We start from the raw sequence: 14,228 nt of genomic DNA, 5'->3' as shown, positions 1-14,228 counted from the left end.
CGGCACCGGGCCCCGGCCCCCTTCAGGGGCGGCTCCCTGGGTTCCCCGCCCCGCCCGGGCCCGGCCCCGGCGCGCTCCTCCGGCCCCGGCCCAGACCGAGATGGCGACACTCGATGGCGACGCTCGACGGCACCGGCGGCGCGTGCCGGCGGCACCGCCCACCGCGCCCGGGGCCCGCTCCGAGACTACAACACCCAGAGTGCCCCGCGGCGGCCGCGGCGGTTCCGGGCGGCGGCGGCGGCACCTCCTCGGCGCCGCGCCCGGTGTATGGCGGTGGTGCGGAGCATGGGCCCCGAGCGCGTCTGTCCCCGGGAGCCCGGGCCGCCCGAGGGCCCTGACGGCGCGGCCGGGTGGAGCGGCGATGAGGAGGAGGAGGAGGAGGAAGAGGAGGAGGGCGGCGGGTACTTGTATCAGCCGCTGAGCCAGGAACCGGAGCAGGGCCTTGGCGACGCGGGCCCCGGCCTGCAGGAGCGGCTGCAGGTACCGCCCAGCGCCTCTCGCCGGGCCGGGGGTGGCGGCACCCGCGGTCCCGACCCCCGCTGCCCGCCTTTCTCCGCAGATGCTGAGGCTGCACCTGCCCGACCCGCCGGTGGACAGCGAGGAGGAGAATGAGGAGGAGGCAGCGGAAGGCGCCGCGGCTCAGAGCAGCCACAGCTCCATCCCCATGGATGCAGGTAACCGCGTCTCCGGCGGGACCCGCCCGGGGCTCCGCCGCGGTCTCACGGCCTCTCTGTTCCCAGAGCATGTGGAGCTGGTGAAGAGAACGATGGCCAGCGTGAAGCTGCCCACCCTGGGCATCCCCGCCTGGGCCAACCAGATCTCGGAGGAGCAGTGGAAGGACGTGGTGCAGCGCACGCTGCAGGCCCGGCAGAGCCTCGGCGGCCCCCGGCCGCAGTGGAATTGAGGGCTGAGCTGCGGCACAGGGGCTGCAAACCCCAGCCCTCCCTCTACCCTGGAAGCACCCACTGCCTCCGAGCCAGGTGCTGACAGGACTTGCCAGTATCAACCTCCCAGTTTGTCCCACTGACATTGTCTGGTTTTCCTTCCCACTCCTTTTTCTGGGTTCTGGCTGGTGCATAAGTCAGTGTGATGGCCTTGTGTTGGCTTCCTCTCCCTCTGAGGAAGCAGATTGGTTTCCATGCCTGGATGCATATGGGATGATGGGACTTGGCTGGCTTTGCCCAGATTCCCTCAGGACAAACACTGGACTTGGCCCCATGCTGACAGTACCAGAGAAGTCACTCTCCAGGCTAGGGCCCCTCCTCTCAGGATAGGGTCTGTGTGTTGGAATATCACAGGTGGAGCACGATGTGTCATTCCAAGAGATTGGTTTTATTTAGTTCTGTACATACAGGGACATCTGTACAAAATCCAACACTTTCATACTATGTAATGCTCTACTGAAAATAAAGTACACCATATGTACATATGAACTGTAAGCAGCTTAATACTTGTGTCCAGGGTGTGAATGCAGTAGTTTTGCTTTTTCCCTTGGGAGGAGCAAGCCAGGTGGAGTGGAAGAGGCAGCTCCAGTTCTGTCCATTTGGCTGATGTGGGGAAAGGCATAGGCAGAAATGAGCAGCACTAATGCTAGAAACCAAGTATTGAGCAAGGGGCAGCTGTAGCGTGGCAGATGCAGGTCTGCCTATGAGCAGTACATGTGGTGAGAGGGTGAGCACACTCCCCCCTGTCTCACATGGTCCCCTTCTGAGGTGTCCAGGACACTGGAATGAATAGGCAGCAAACAAAGGATGATGTGAAGGTACTAAGCCTAAGTTCCCTGACCCAAAACAAGACACAAAAAGCTATGGGAACATCAAAGCTGTACAGCACATAATCATGATGTGTTACAATCCTGCCCCTGCACATGGCACAACCCCAGCAGCATTCCTCTGGCCAGGGTCAGGGGCTGCCAGCAGAGACAGATCATCTGCAGAACAGTGCCAGCCCCTGCACACCACAAGGTTCTGCTCCCTCTGCAGGCAGAGCAGCCCACAGCGGGGAAAGGCAGCCACTGCCCAGCAGCAAGCAGGCTCAAGTGAGGGCATACCATGCTGTAGCAATCTAAAAATGAGGTCTTGGCTTACAGCACAAAGCTAAGCAGCCAGTTGGAGAGCCTGTGCTGAGACAGGAAGGAGCCTCCTGCCCAGCCCGAGCCTGGCAGCCCTCATTTCCGCTGTGCTGCTCTGGCACCACCCGGTGCATGTCCACATGCTGTGCCAGGCGTGAGGTAATCGATTGGCAGCTGATCATGAGCTCAGACTAATGTTCAAAATAAGCAATAACCTCCCTGAGGTGTTTCTGAAGTCTCCTGACTTTAGAACTGGCCCGTTGCGTGAGGCGGAGGGGAGGTGGGGCCCTGCGTGACTGGGGGATCTCACACATGCACCCGCCAGCTCCTCCCAAGAGATGGCGGCATTCCTGATAAGGGCTGAGCCGGGAGAGAGCTACACGGGGCAGGGATGCAGGATACACAGGTCAAAACAGCCTCGCTGGGGTTGGAGGAAAGATGTGCTGCACACCAGCAGAAAGATTAGAGGGGGTGATGCTCTGACCTGGAAATGGTTTTACTGGTGAGGACAAGCAGATACACCAGAACCTTCTACAATATCCCGTGCTGCTGCAAAGCAGTGTCAGGCTAGCACCAACCCCGCAGGCTCCCTGCACTACTGCAAACCCACTTTTAAGCTTATGTGTCAAGAAAGCAGGCACAGCAGGTAAGAAGCAAGGACTCCCTCTCTATGACAAACCAGGTGGCACCTCGGCCTGGCACTAAATCTGCACCACAAACAACACGGGTGAAAGCTGGATCACAGGAGCACCCAAGTGCTGCGCAAGCCCCTGGGCTATCAGCAAGTGTTTCTAAATGCTAAGTTAGCACGGCCCCTGATGCACCAGGTGATAACTAACAAGGGCCTCGGGCCACAGCAGGTGCACACGTAACAGGACAGGTGAACTTTGCTCAGAGCACCCACGGAAGCGATTCAGCACTAGTGCTTAGCCATTGATAATAATGAGGAGACAAGTGAACACTCAAACTCAGCCACACCCCAGGAGGCGTAGCCATTGCTTCCACTAGCTTGCAGAAATGACTAGCAGCACAAGCTTCCTAGAAACCCTGGCCCTGAAGAGCTAAGGATGGGATACAGAGACAAAGGGAGAGCTGCAGGAGTATTTTAATTGAGCAGGTAGAGGAAGAAAGTAGAAGTCAGTGGCTGACACCTGCTACAAAGCGGGAAGTTAATTCTGGGCCCACAATTAACCCGAGACATCGGGAAGGAAATGAGTCAGCACGGACCAACACAAACAGCAGAAGGAATTCACTTTCTCACAAGAGAGCTTCTAAGGATGCTCTAAAGGGAGGACTGCAATAGTATGTAGTGCTTGCACCCAGCTTAACTGGGGGTGGCAAAGCACTGAACCCCCACTCCACTGACAGGGGAACAAAACAAGGGGCTTGTAGCAAAAGAAAGGTGGAAGTAAACATTTCCTCTGCTGTACATTAAGACCCTTCAGCTGTGGAGCTGCACCCCAAGGCAGGTTGGAGAGGCAGCAGAGCCTTCAAAAACTCTGCTTCTGCCCCAAGCTTAGCCTGGCCTCTGACCGTGGCAGGGCTCAGCTGCACAGGCAGCACAGGGGCAGGTGTGGAGGAGATGGGCACTTGGAGTTTGGAGCAGCACACTGAGCCACACACGGCAGGCTCTGCCCAACACAGAGCCTTGAGCAAGGCTCTGGCTGCCTGGCAGAGTAAAATCAGGTGGCAGCTCACAGTGAAGTGAGTCCTGCCTGGACTGATAAAAGCAGAGGTCAGGCAGGCTCCCCTAATGCCTGCAGAGCCAAGGTGGGAAAGCAGGAGGACGGAGAAAAAGCAGGAGGACAGGACAGTGGTGAGATACAAGTTCTAACATAAAACCAGATCTACCCTGGAGGTATGCAGATGGAGTGGAGGACAGGCACAGCTCACCATGTTCATTCCTTACTTATACATGAGAACCGAGTGCATTTCCATGACCCCTGGAGGAAAGGGATGGGGCAGAGCTTCCTGGGCCAGCTCCTGAGCCTGTCAGAGAGCCTCCTGGCTTGAGGTGAGAAACTCTTCTGCTCTCTTGTGGGCCTCCAAGGCTTTTATAGTGTAGACGTCCTGTGGAAGCTCAGACTTCCGGCGCAGCAAAACTTTGTCCTTCTTAATGTCTTTCAGCATCTACAAACAAATCAAAGGAGTCAGGAATCAGTAGCAAACCCCTTCATGCCTTCAGCCTCTGACTCCAACTGCTCTAGGTTATGCTGGGTGGCACTGCAGCATGCTTCAGAACAGGCTGAGAGCCAAACACAGACCAAAAGGACACAAGCTAGTCCCACTGGCACTTTTTCCAGAGTGAGAAGGTTAGAAAAACCCCACTCTTCAGACTACACGTTGATCTCTTAATGATGAGGAGTGAGAGCAGTGGCATTTACCCTCAGAACATTTGGAAAGAGCCAGTTCTGGCTATGCTGAGTTCCTGGCTGGACTGGGAGCAAGTGTGAAAGGACTCGAGTCCCCTACGCACCTGCACAGCCTCCGTCTCCACCGTTTTCTTCAGGAGCTGTATGTCCTCTGCAGTCGGGGTCTCCGTCTCCATACAGCACACAGAAGGCAAGGGTAGAGGTGCATAATACATGGGGTACTGCAGGCAACACAGAGAGCTGGAGAGTCAGCACTCCATCCAACAGCACACCTTCTCCCCCAGCATGGCACAGTTCTTCCAGCTGCCTTCTCTGGGAAGGCAGCAGTAGGGACACAGGCAGGGAAGGGTATCCTCCCCTCCCCTGTGCCCTCTGACTCCCAGCATGCTGCATGTGCAGCTGCAGTTCACAGTGTGGCCCATAAACAGATACATGCTCTCTACAGGGCAGTACTTAGAGGTCAGTGCTACAGAGGGACAGCCTGATAAAACACTGCCAACATTCCCAGGACGCTGGTTTTTGGGAGAGACACACCACTGCTGCAGCAGTGTCCACAGGACTGAGATCAGATGATAAACCTGCTCTCGTGGGCTGAGGAAGCAGGTCATGACCCCCAGCACATTCTTGCCCCATTCATCCTAGGTCCTGTTGTCACTCACCTGGGGGTTCAGTCGAGCCAACTCCTCTATCTTCTGCCACATTTCTTCTCGTTCCTTCATCCTGAACCTTCCCCTGCACAGAGAGAGAGTAAGTGTGAACTCCTGGGGAAAGCCCAGCTTTCATTCACAGCATGATAAAAGCAAGAGATAGCAGAAAAGTGCAGCCAAGGGGAAGTGCAGCTCTGTCATTCAGAAACCCCTAATTCTACCTAATTCTAAATCTACAGGTGAGATGAGGCAAGAAGAGGGGATACACTATGGCTAGCAGAGGGTAGGCAGGCATGCTCCTCGCTCACCTCAGAGCACAGGGTGGCAACACTGGGCTGCACAGGTATTTTAGCCTGGCTTTGTGCTGCCAGGAGTAGAGCAGAGTGTCTGGTTTAATGCCAGAGTGTCTGGGGTAATGCCATGACACCAGTCTGGATTTCAAACACACACTTTCCTGGTGCTCCCCAGATGCAGAGGGACAAACTATATTTTCCAACAGAACTGGGGTTCCATTGCCCCACTGTTCCATCTCTCTCTAGCCATAACACACCAGAGAGCTGCCTGAAGAGCCCAGGCACAGCTCTTGAACTTGGCACAGATTTTGGCACACATGCGAAGTGATAATTCAGCAGGGTCACTGATAAATCACAGGACAGTGAATGTTCTCTGCAAACAGAGATGAGCATCCACCACCCCTTGCTATTCTGTTCTACATTTTAAACAGCTGCACTAAAATCTCAGCTTTATTTCTATTAACTACATGACTTTCATCCCAGCTACTAGTCTCTCTAGTGCCCTATGTATCCATGTTAAGGAAGTTCTTATACTCTGTAATGACATCACACTCTTTAGAGTTCATGTAGGCTCAGAATGAGAATGAAGCTGCCAAGCAGCAGATTGCTCCACCAGAAAACACAGGGTCACAAAAACACCTCCAACAAACCAACCCCAAAATACACCAAATGAATAACCCATTCAGGACAGGACACCACCTGCCCCAACTTCCTCACTGATTTTCCACAGGATTCTGATAATCCAAACAGTTGAAAGGTGTCTGGGGAGACTAGAAAGGTGCAGTCAGCCCATTTGCACTGAACAGCAGAGAGACAGCCTCTCCACATGTTCCTGCAGAGTCTGTCCCTCACGACCACCCTGGCTGTGGCTGCAGAGCTGGGGGTGCAGCAGTGACAGGCCTGAGCTGGCATGTCACTTGTAGGCCTGTTACCTAATTAAAAATGAGGCTAAGCCAAAATCAGACCTCTCAACATCTGCTTGCAGCCTAACAGTGAACATACAACTCTCTCTCTCTTTCCTCATTTCCTATTTACTCAGTTTGTTTGCACATGCAATCCTTCCCACACATGCTGTTTTCTAGTTCACAGTACAAGGTTTTCTGAAGCCTAATTAAGCACAGAGGCACTAGACAAAAAAAAAAAAAATCATCCTAACATGAGCAGAAAACTGCAGCACTACCCATCCTTTTATTGGACAGCACTGAGCTGTTTTGTTAAGCTTTTTCAGAACAATTCTCCATCAGTCACACACCAGTGCTGGGAACAGTCACCTTCAGCAGGCCAGCAGCTAAACAGGGAGAGAAAACTCCTGATGGAAACACTAGGTAGATCTTGTAGGAAATGTACTGTCACTGTGACTTAAAATGTATGTGAAAATATTGGTGGGCTTCATAAACGCCCTAGAATGGGAAAAAAAGAAAACTTGCTTGCTCCCATTTTAGACACTAAAAAACCTTAATTTCTCCACAAGCAGGTTACTCATCTGAAGGTCTGATTCATAAAACAACTTATTACTTATTATTGAGTTACTTACTCCTATTTCACAAAACAACAGAATGTACCCCAGAGTTCCAGACTCCCAGCAAGGATTAGCTCTGCTCTCCCCACCAGCAGCCCTGGCTCATCCAGGAATGAGGAGCATTGTTTTACTATTTTATTTCACTAAGTCAGCAGAAAATAGATCCAAAAAAAAAAAAAAAAAAGTTTCCTTCTTGCTTACTGGACTGACTCAGCTCACCAAGGCAAGCCATAGAAGCACCAATATCAGCACAAGGCAGCAGAAAAAGTGGAGTTCTTTCCTCTTTACAGCATCATGGCACAGGTACTTGCTGAGCACAGATTTTATCCCCACCATTCACTCTTTGAAACTGCAGGAATTATTCCATCTTTATCACTGGAAAATTGAAAGCATCCTGTGGCATGAGAGATGTATTATGCCCACTGCAGCAAAACTCTTCAGAAAAGCCTTTCTAAAGCAATAGATTCTCCTGACATCACTACAACATTTATGAACTGGTAAGTATTTCCAAGGCAGAACAAAGCTGAGTATTCTTTATGTGGCATTCTATTTGCTCATGACTCAGCAAACTTTGTCAACCTTTTCTAGGCTACCTGCTTCAGCAGGACTGAAAGGGTTTTTATCAGGGCACACCTCATCCCTACTCATAGTTATGGCTAAGGAATCCTACTTTTTGACAGAATTACTTACCACCTTTCCATTTCCCCTCTGCATACTGCCATCTACCATGTCTTACTGTACCCCAAGGAGACTTTAGGATGAGCTCAAGTTACTTGGCAAAAAACTCTTACTCACTTCTGCTTCTCTGCCTTGTATTGCTGTGTGCAGTCATCAAAAAGCTTTTGGTTCATCTCCATGAAGAGCTTCAGTGCATTGTAGATCAGCCCATGAATTGTCCTGCAAAGGAAGAAGGAAAGGAGAACAAGTCATGGTGGGCAGGTTCTTTCACCTGAGCTGGCACCAGCAGCACAGACAGGAGGTAACAGCAGCAGCAACTCATTCTACAGTGATGTGACAAAAGATTCTCACACAATCCCACCTCTTACCAAGGCAAAATCCCTTCCATAAACACAGCAGGAACTGTACAACAGGGGGAAAGAGATGGAGAAGAAAGAGAAGATCCTGGGACAGGCCTGCTGTGGTCAGATTAATGAGTGCAAAAATACACATTCATGTGTTCATTTCTTGCAGTTATGAGTGGGAAATGAAGGATGCTAGGGGCCTGTTCAAGGCTCTTTTCAAGGGAACTTTAGTGCCTCCCACTGTTCACACCACACATACACAATGACTGTTCTGGGCTGCCAGTATTTGGTCATAAGCTTTTCTGCTGAGCTGCCCAAAACATAGCCAGGCAGCAGCCCTGAAGAGATGGGAACCAGCACACAGAATATCACAGAAGGAAAGTCAGCTCTGTGCCAGTGATTTATGGATAGCCTGCACTGTGTGTGAACTCCCTATGGGACAAAGACTCTCCTAGGGAATGAAAACAAGTGTTGAAGCTGTCTCTGAAAGACCTGACCCAGAGGCAAAAGATGAGATTCAGCAGACTAAGCTCTGTGTCTCTACCAGCTCTGCAAATGGAATATTGAAGAGAGATGCAATCCTGCTGGACTTAAGGCTGTCTGAGCAACCAGATGAACTATGTGAAGGAAGAGGAGACTCTGAGGTACTCAACCTGCCCTGAGAAGATGGGGATGTTGCTCAAAGACAAGGAGAAATAAGAGAAAAAGACTTTCATTTGCAGAACTTCTTCTGTAACACCACTGGGAAGCAGACCAGAAAAGACAGGAACAGCAGAATCATGAATCTTGGCTGCTGCAGGGACATGGAACTGCTGAAGGGTTTCAGACAAGAACATAAAGTCTATTTCTGAGCTCTGGACTTGTCCAGCCTCCCTAGAATCAATTTTTAGCTAATTCACTAAAGGAAGTGTGTTAAATCAAATTAATTAAACTTGAATTAACTAGGTAAGGAATTAAATGAAGAAGTCAGAAGAAAGGAAGTTGATAAGAGAACCATAAAACAGTAGCATCTAGGAATCAGACACAGGGGACAATATTTGACATGGACAGCTGCCCAGTTAGTTCTGCTTTCTCTGTTTTTCCTGTACTCAAGGAGTCAGGCACTGTATTAGCCAAGTTCTCTGGTCACAGAGAACATAAGGGTGGGACATTAGTTAACAAGCAGCCAGAAGTCAGATGGAAAACCTACTGCACACTTCTGAAAGACTGGCAGCATTAGTGATAGGCAGGTATCAAACTCCATGCAGACTCAATGGCCCCAAGGCTGGCAAAAGCAGGTGCCTCAACCCTTGCAGAAGCAAGCCACTCTGGTCTGCTGTGGCCCTTTTCCATGCTGTGCAGAGATGGCTGGGGGCAAAATTAGAGGACACTGAGAAGTTATATTCACATCCTAACAGAAGCTGTAACAGTAGAGGCTTTACAGGGTAAAATGCAGCTGCTGCTCCCTGGATGGAATGCTGCTGGTGTGCTCCAAGCCTGCTCCAGGATGGTTCTCCACAGACACAACCTGCAGCCACAGCCCCTGCTGAAGGGATGGAACAGAGGGTGGAGCAGAGTGGAAACACCACGGCCAAGTTCCCTTGGAGTCCTGGCAGGGAGGGGATCTCCATGGTGCTTTGCAGCTGATAAACTGCACAGGGCCTGCCAGCCACGGGAGATAGGAGGTGCCTTGTGGCTGAGCCAGAACAGGGGTGAAATCACCCTCCTTGGATGAGCTCAGTTCACCATAACACAATTGTATGGACACACATCCCCTTCCCAAAATCACCTCCTTCGATGAGCTCAGTTCACCATAATACAATTGTACTAACACACATTCCCTTCCCAAAATCACCTCCTTGGATGAGCTCAGTTCACCATAATACAACTGTACTAACACACATTCCCTTCCCAAAATCACCCTCTTTGGATGAGCTCAGTTCATTACAACACAATTGCATTAACACACAACACAATTGTATTAACACACACCCCCTTCCCAAAATCACCCTCCTTGGACAAGCTTTTTTAACTACAACACAATTGTATTAACGCACATCCCCTTTCCCAAAATCCCCCACCCCAGAGTGTGACTACCCCTCACAGGGCACCTGCTCTGTGCTTTACTGACTACACCTCTGAGCAAAGTGAGAGAATTTTACACCAATCAGTAACAAAGTCATGTATGACTAAGAGTCACTCAAGCTCCACCTAAACATAAAGAAATAGCACAAAAGTAAGCTGAGAATAGGAGTGAGTTAGGGAAGACTCCCTTGTAACTACTGGGATCAGTCAACAGGCTGAACCCATCTTCTTCCCCTGTGGGTAAGAAATGGCATCTAGGAATCAGACATGGGACAATATTTGACATGGACAGCTGCCCAGTTAGTTCTACACACTGGATACTTTTACTGGGAATTAGAGCTTCTCTGAATTGCTTTGAATATGTTTTTGCAGTCAGATACTTTCACTGGCAGTCCCTGAATCTTAACCTGCCACAATTTTATGTTTATAAGGAATGTTACTCCATGAACTGTCAGTGTAAGTCCTTCCCAGGCACTGGCAGTCACCAGCAACAGGGAACATAATCAAATAAAATGGAAGACCTGCTGAGTGGTTTCTCCTATGCTGCTGGCATACTTCCCTGGATAAGTTGAACTGACCCAGCAGGACTGTTCAATGAAGGGTCCCCCTAATAGGACACTGGCAGACTGGTTGGGTTTTGCTTTTCCTGGGGTGCTGACAGAAAACTCAGAGGGTTCAGGAAATCTTTTTCCATGATAGATGCAGATACCACCACCAACCCCATGCATTGCTGCATTGTTGCACTGCAGCAGCATGCCCCAAGACTGCCAGTGGGTCAAACAATCCAGCAAGTGTCAGAGCATGGGGGAAAGACCTACTTGTTCCAGTGACTCTTGGAGTTCTTGTAGAGTGCTGGAAACATGATTGGGAGGATTTTGGCTGCATTATCGCTGATCAGGCTCATGATGTATTCATTGTTCCAGTAGTACAGCGCTCGCTCTGCCACCTGCAGCAGGAGACAAAGGCATCCTTGAAGAGGCTCCTTCCAGGAACTCCTGTGGTGCACAGGGAAGCCACCACCCAGCCAAGGAGCCCACATGCTTCCCCACAGCACAGGGCTGACCTTCAGGAACTTCTCTGAGGCCATTCATCCTTCCTTTGCCTTAGTCTCTGCCAGACACTTCTCACTTTTCTGGGACAAACCTCACGTTCTTGGATAGACAAGTCAATATATCCATGATTCCAACACCCTTTACACAACACTTAAGGACAGTAATGTCATCTACTACAGGTCCCAATTCACATTAGCTCCAAGCCTTCTTCATTTCCTCAGACTGTCCTCTGTAAAGTTCCACTCCTCCCTGGCTTTCCCACAACAGAGTCTCTCAGGGCTTTGAAGCATGCTTCAGTCACCAGTCCCACAATTCAACCCCCTGATTTAGTAAAGGTAAAAATATGGAAAATCTTGGGGCCGCCATCATGCTCTAACAAGACAAACAAGTCAAGCAAGTTTCCACACAGTGACAGACTATGCAGGCTAATTTCTGCATTTAGTGCTAGCTTAAGAATGACTTAAAAATCTAGAAAAAGAGACATCCAGACTCAGTTTTGCATTTCAGATAATGCAGAACTTGCTATATCCCCTTAATATTCCACAGAAGTAAATGAAATGAAACTCACTTAGTGTCCACTTACCTATGTTTTGGTTTTCAAGATCTGGTTAAGCTTTTTTCTGCTAGATTAACACACAATTCACTCAGAGAAAACTCATTCCCACCAAGGGGCTCAGACTTACCAAGAAGTCAATTCCTAATTTTGCTCTTCAGACAAGCTGTAGGCTGTTCAGCCTGACTGTATGGGACACCTTTGGGGTTAATTCTCTTAGGCTCTAAAGTGTTTGCACCTTCTCCAGGTTTCTCAGCATTGTTCTTCAGAGTTTGGCAGCAGATGAGGGCTGCTATCAAGTACAGGATGTCTCTCCTCCAGCCTTTACCCTACTTAATTCAAGCTCCTCAGTTCCTTCTGGTAGCTGCCTCCACACCCAAAGGTCACATTAGTCCTTTGGCTCCCACCACCACACCAGGAATCCATGTCCAGCTGGTTTCCATCATGCTCCCCTAGACCTTTACACAAAACTCTTTTTTTACATACATGTGTGACCTAGACTGACCTTATTTTTGGCTTGCAAACACATGACTTTGTACCTCTCTATACCCAAAGACAAACTGAAGCCAGCCTGCCTCACTGTGCACTCACTCTCACTGGGAGATGGCTGAGTCATTTCTTCTTTAACACTCCACCTATACCTGGGTCAACCAGCAAATGTGTTTGACCAGCAAGCTCTCTTCTTCCTGGGCACTCTTGTGAGTGAAGAACACCTGCTAGGAGCTACTAGCAGGTCCCATCACCCTGTACATTTTAAACCTTAAGACAACCATCCACAGAGATATTGGCCAGCTACTACAACCAGTTTCCCTTCAGTGGAAACAAAGAAGAAACAGACTCCAGTACTTCTCCAGTATACCTCACTCTTTACTACTACCTGTGCCAGAATAAAACAAAGGACTTTCCCAGCACAGAGTCTTTAGTTGGCCTCTCTCCAATACTGCAGAGTGCTCGGTTTTACTCCAACAGGGTGACCCTGGATGGATCTCCCCTCTCCTTGCTAGCCAGAACAGGAGGTGGCAGAGCACCTATGCTCCAGCCTCAGCCTGCTGCAGTACCCAGTGCTGAGCAGCACAGAGCAGCAGGAGAGGCTCCACAGATCTGCTCTGTGCCCTCTTTGGATGAGCTCAGGCTGTGGTTGTGCTGAGGATTCTCACTGTTTCCCACCATGTGACACCCCAATACTCGCCCTGGTGACACCTCCATGTGCCAAATACAAGCCCAAAAGTGTGGTGTCACCCTCACATGCCAAGTGGATTACAAGTCAATGCTCTATCTCCTCCCTGAGCTGCAACCTACCTGGAAGTGTGGGCTGGAGACACATTTGGCCAACTGCCTGAACAAGGGCTCCATAACTTTCACAAACTCAGATGGCTCAATCACATCCAGGATCTCCTCCAGCTCATTTAAAAACATCACCTCTTTGGGACTGTGAGTTTTTGGCCAGAACTTCAGCAAGCCCACAATCACCTGAGTGGGAAGAGTACAGAGACAGTTAGAGGCTCAAAGTCAACACCAGCTGCAAAATAAATTTTTAAGTGTCTGGTCACAACAGCAAGAGGGGAGGAAGTAATAGAAGAGACTTTCTCAGTGAGTCAGGGTGGGTGATCAGTGAAGAAAGAAGACAAAAGTCCAAACTTTGCAAAGTTACACTCATGGGAGCAGCTCTCCCTAGGCTGCTATGATTTATTACAAGCACAAAGCTTACAATCATTTCTTATTCCCCACCACAGCTTAACACAGAAGGGTGAAAGTGGAGTGGGCAGCAGCTGGCAGACAGTGCAAAGTAACCACAGAAGTTCAACTAATAAAACTGGAAATGCTATAGAGAAGGTCTCTGAAGGGTCATTATTCAAAACACTACAGAGCTTGAATACTGGGGAGCACTGAATAAATAAAGCAATGGATGGGTTTGGGACAAGGAAGGGAAATACTGCTTCACACAAAAGTAACTGGATGATGGAACTCATTCTTGCAAGACTTTGTAGAGATTCAAAGTTGAAACAGACTCCAGAATGGAACAGACAAGTTTATGGAGTTTTCACCTAATGGTTATAATTAAATATGACAATGCAGATACAACTTCTGGCTGAGTAAAACTATTGCTTACAAGAATAGGGAAGGACTATATCTCACTAGATTTTATTTTTTTTATTTTTAATAATGCTTCCTGTCCTACCCATCTGCTTCTAGACACTATAAAGGCAGGATCCAAGATGCTGCAGACCTTCACTCTGTTGGAAGGAGAGATTCTCACTCTGTGGACACCAGAGGCACACACAGCTGACCATAGGAGCTGCCCTTTCAAACCTCTGTACTTCAGCTACCTGATCCTGAAGTTGGCACTTGAGAGGAAGTTCAGAGCAGCAGAGGGACAGTAGTGGGCATTGCAACAACAGGATTAGAGATATCTGAGCATTATGTTTCTGCCAACTCAAGGCTTCAGAAACCAGCAGTCCATTATTCTCAATGTTTGTCATTATTCATGTCTGCCATTCAGGCAAGAGTTAGCTTCAATGACTCAGAAGTCATTTCACCTACAAACTAAGGTGGCATGAGGTGTCTGGAGTCTGTGTTTGCTACTACTGAGCACATCTGAGGCCTTGCTCACCTGACAGTCTTTCAGACTGTTGTT

At 49.5% G+C, this 14,228-nt stretch overlaps 2 protein-coding genes across 3 annotated transcripts in view; one reads left to right on the top strand and one right to left on the bottom strand.

The window, feature by feature from the left end:
* The first annotated feature begins 224 nt into the window (after window positions 1-224).
* On the top strand, window positions 225-1,433 carry MEA1 (male-enhanced antigen 1). The gene is made up of 3 exons (XM_066546151.1): window positions 225-480; window positions 560-674; window positions 741-1,433. The coding sequence occupies exons 1-3, from the start codon at window positions 268-270 to the stop codon at window positions 902-904; spliced, it is 492 nt and encodes a 163-aa protein (XP_066402248.1). The 5' UTR covers window positions 225-267; the 3' UTR covers window positions 905-1,433.
* The window catches only part of PPP2R5D (protein phosphatase 2 regulatory subunit B'delta), a 27,290-nt gene continuing 14,373 nt past the window's right edge, over window positions 1,312-14,228 (bottom strand). For both annotated transcript variants that reach the window (XM_066546149.1, XM_066546150.1), the window contains exons 11-16: window positions 12,893-13,063; window positions 10,807-10,934; window positions 7,698-7,799; window positions 5,103-5,175; window positions 4,548-4,664; window positions 1,312-4,201 (exon numbers count right to left, since the gene is read on the bottom strand). In XM_066546149.1, coding sequence (XP_066402246.1) covers window positions 4,064-4,201; window positions 4,548-4,664; window positions 5,103-5,175; window positions 7,698-7,799; window positions 10,807-10,934; window positions 12,893-13,063 — 729 coding nt within the window. In that variant the 3' untranslated portion in view covers window positions 1,312-4,063. The remainder of the gene's footprint in view (window positions 4,202-4,547; window positions 4,665-5,102; window positions 5,176-7,697; window positions 7,800-10,806; window positions 10,935-12,892; window positions 13,064-14,228) is intronic.

Source organism: Molothrus aeneus, chromosome 3 (genome assembly GCF_037042795.1).
Source record: "Molothrus aeneus isolate 106 chromosome 3, BPBGC_Maene_1.0, whole genome shotgun sequence".
NCBI classification, from domain to species: Eukaryota; Metazoa; Chordata; class Aves; order Passeriformes; family Icteridae; genus Molothrus; species Molothrus aeneus.
Note: the sequence above shows the minus strand (reverse complement) of the source record. Positions and strands in the feature narration are given on the sequence as shown.

What these genes read in the sequence shown, in the direction of transcription:
- MEA1 (XM_066546151.1), top strand. Translation starts at nt 268, where the DNA reads ATGGCGGTGGTGCGGAGCATGGGCCCCGAGCGCGTCTGTCCCCGGGAG. An exon ending in GCCTGCAGGAGCGGCTGCAG is followed by an intron (nt 481 to 559) that starts GTACCGCCCAGC and finishes CTTTCTCCGCAG; the next exon opens with ATGCTGAGGCTGCACCTGCC. An exon ending in CTCCATCCCCATGGATGCAG is followed by an intron (nt 675 to 740) that starts GTAACCGCGTCT and finishes CTCTGTTCCCAG; the next exon opens with AGCATGTGGAGCTGGTGAAG.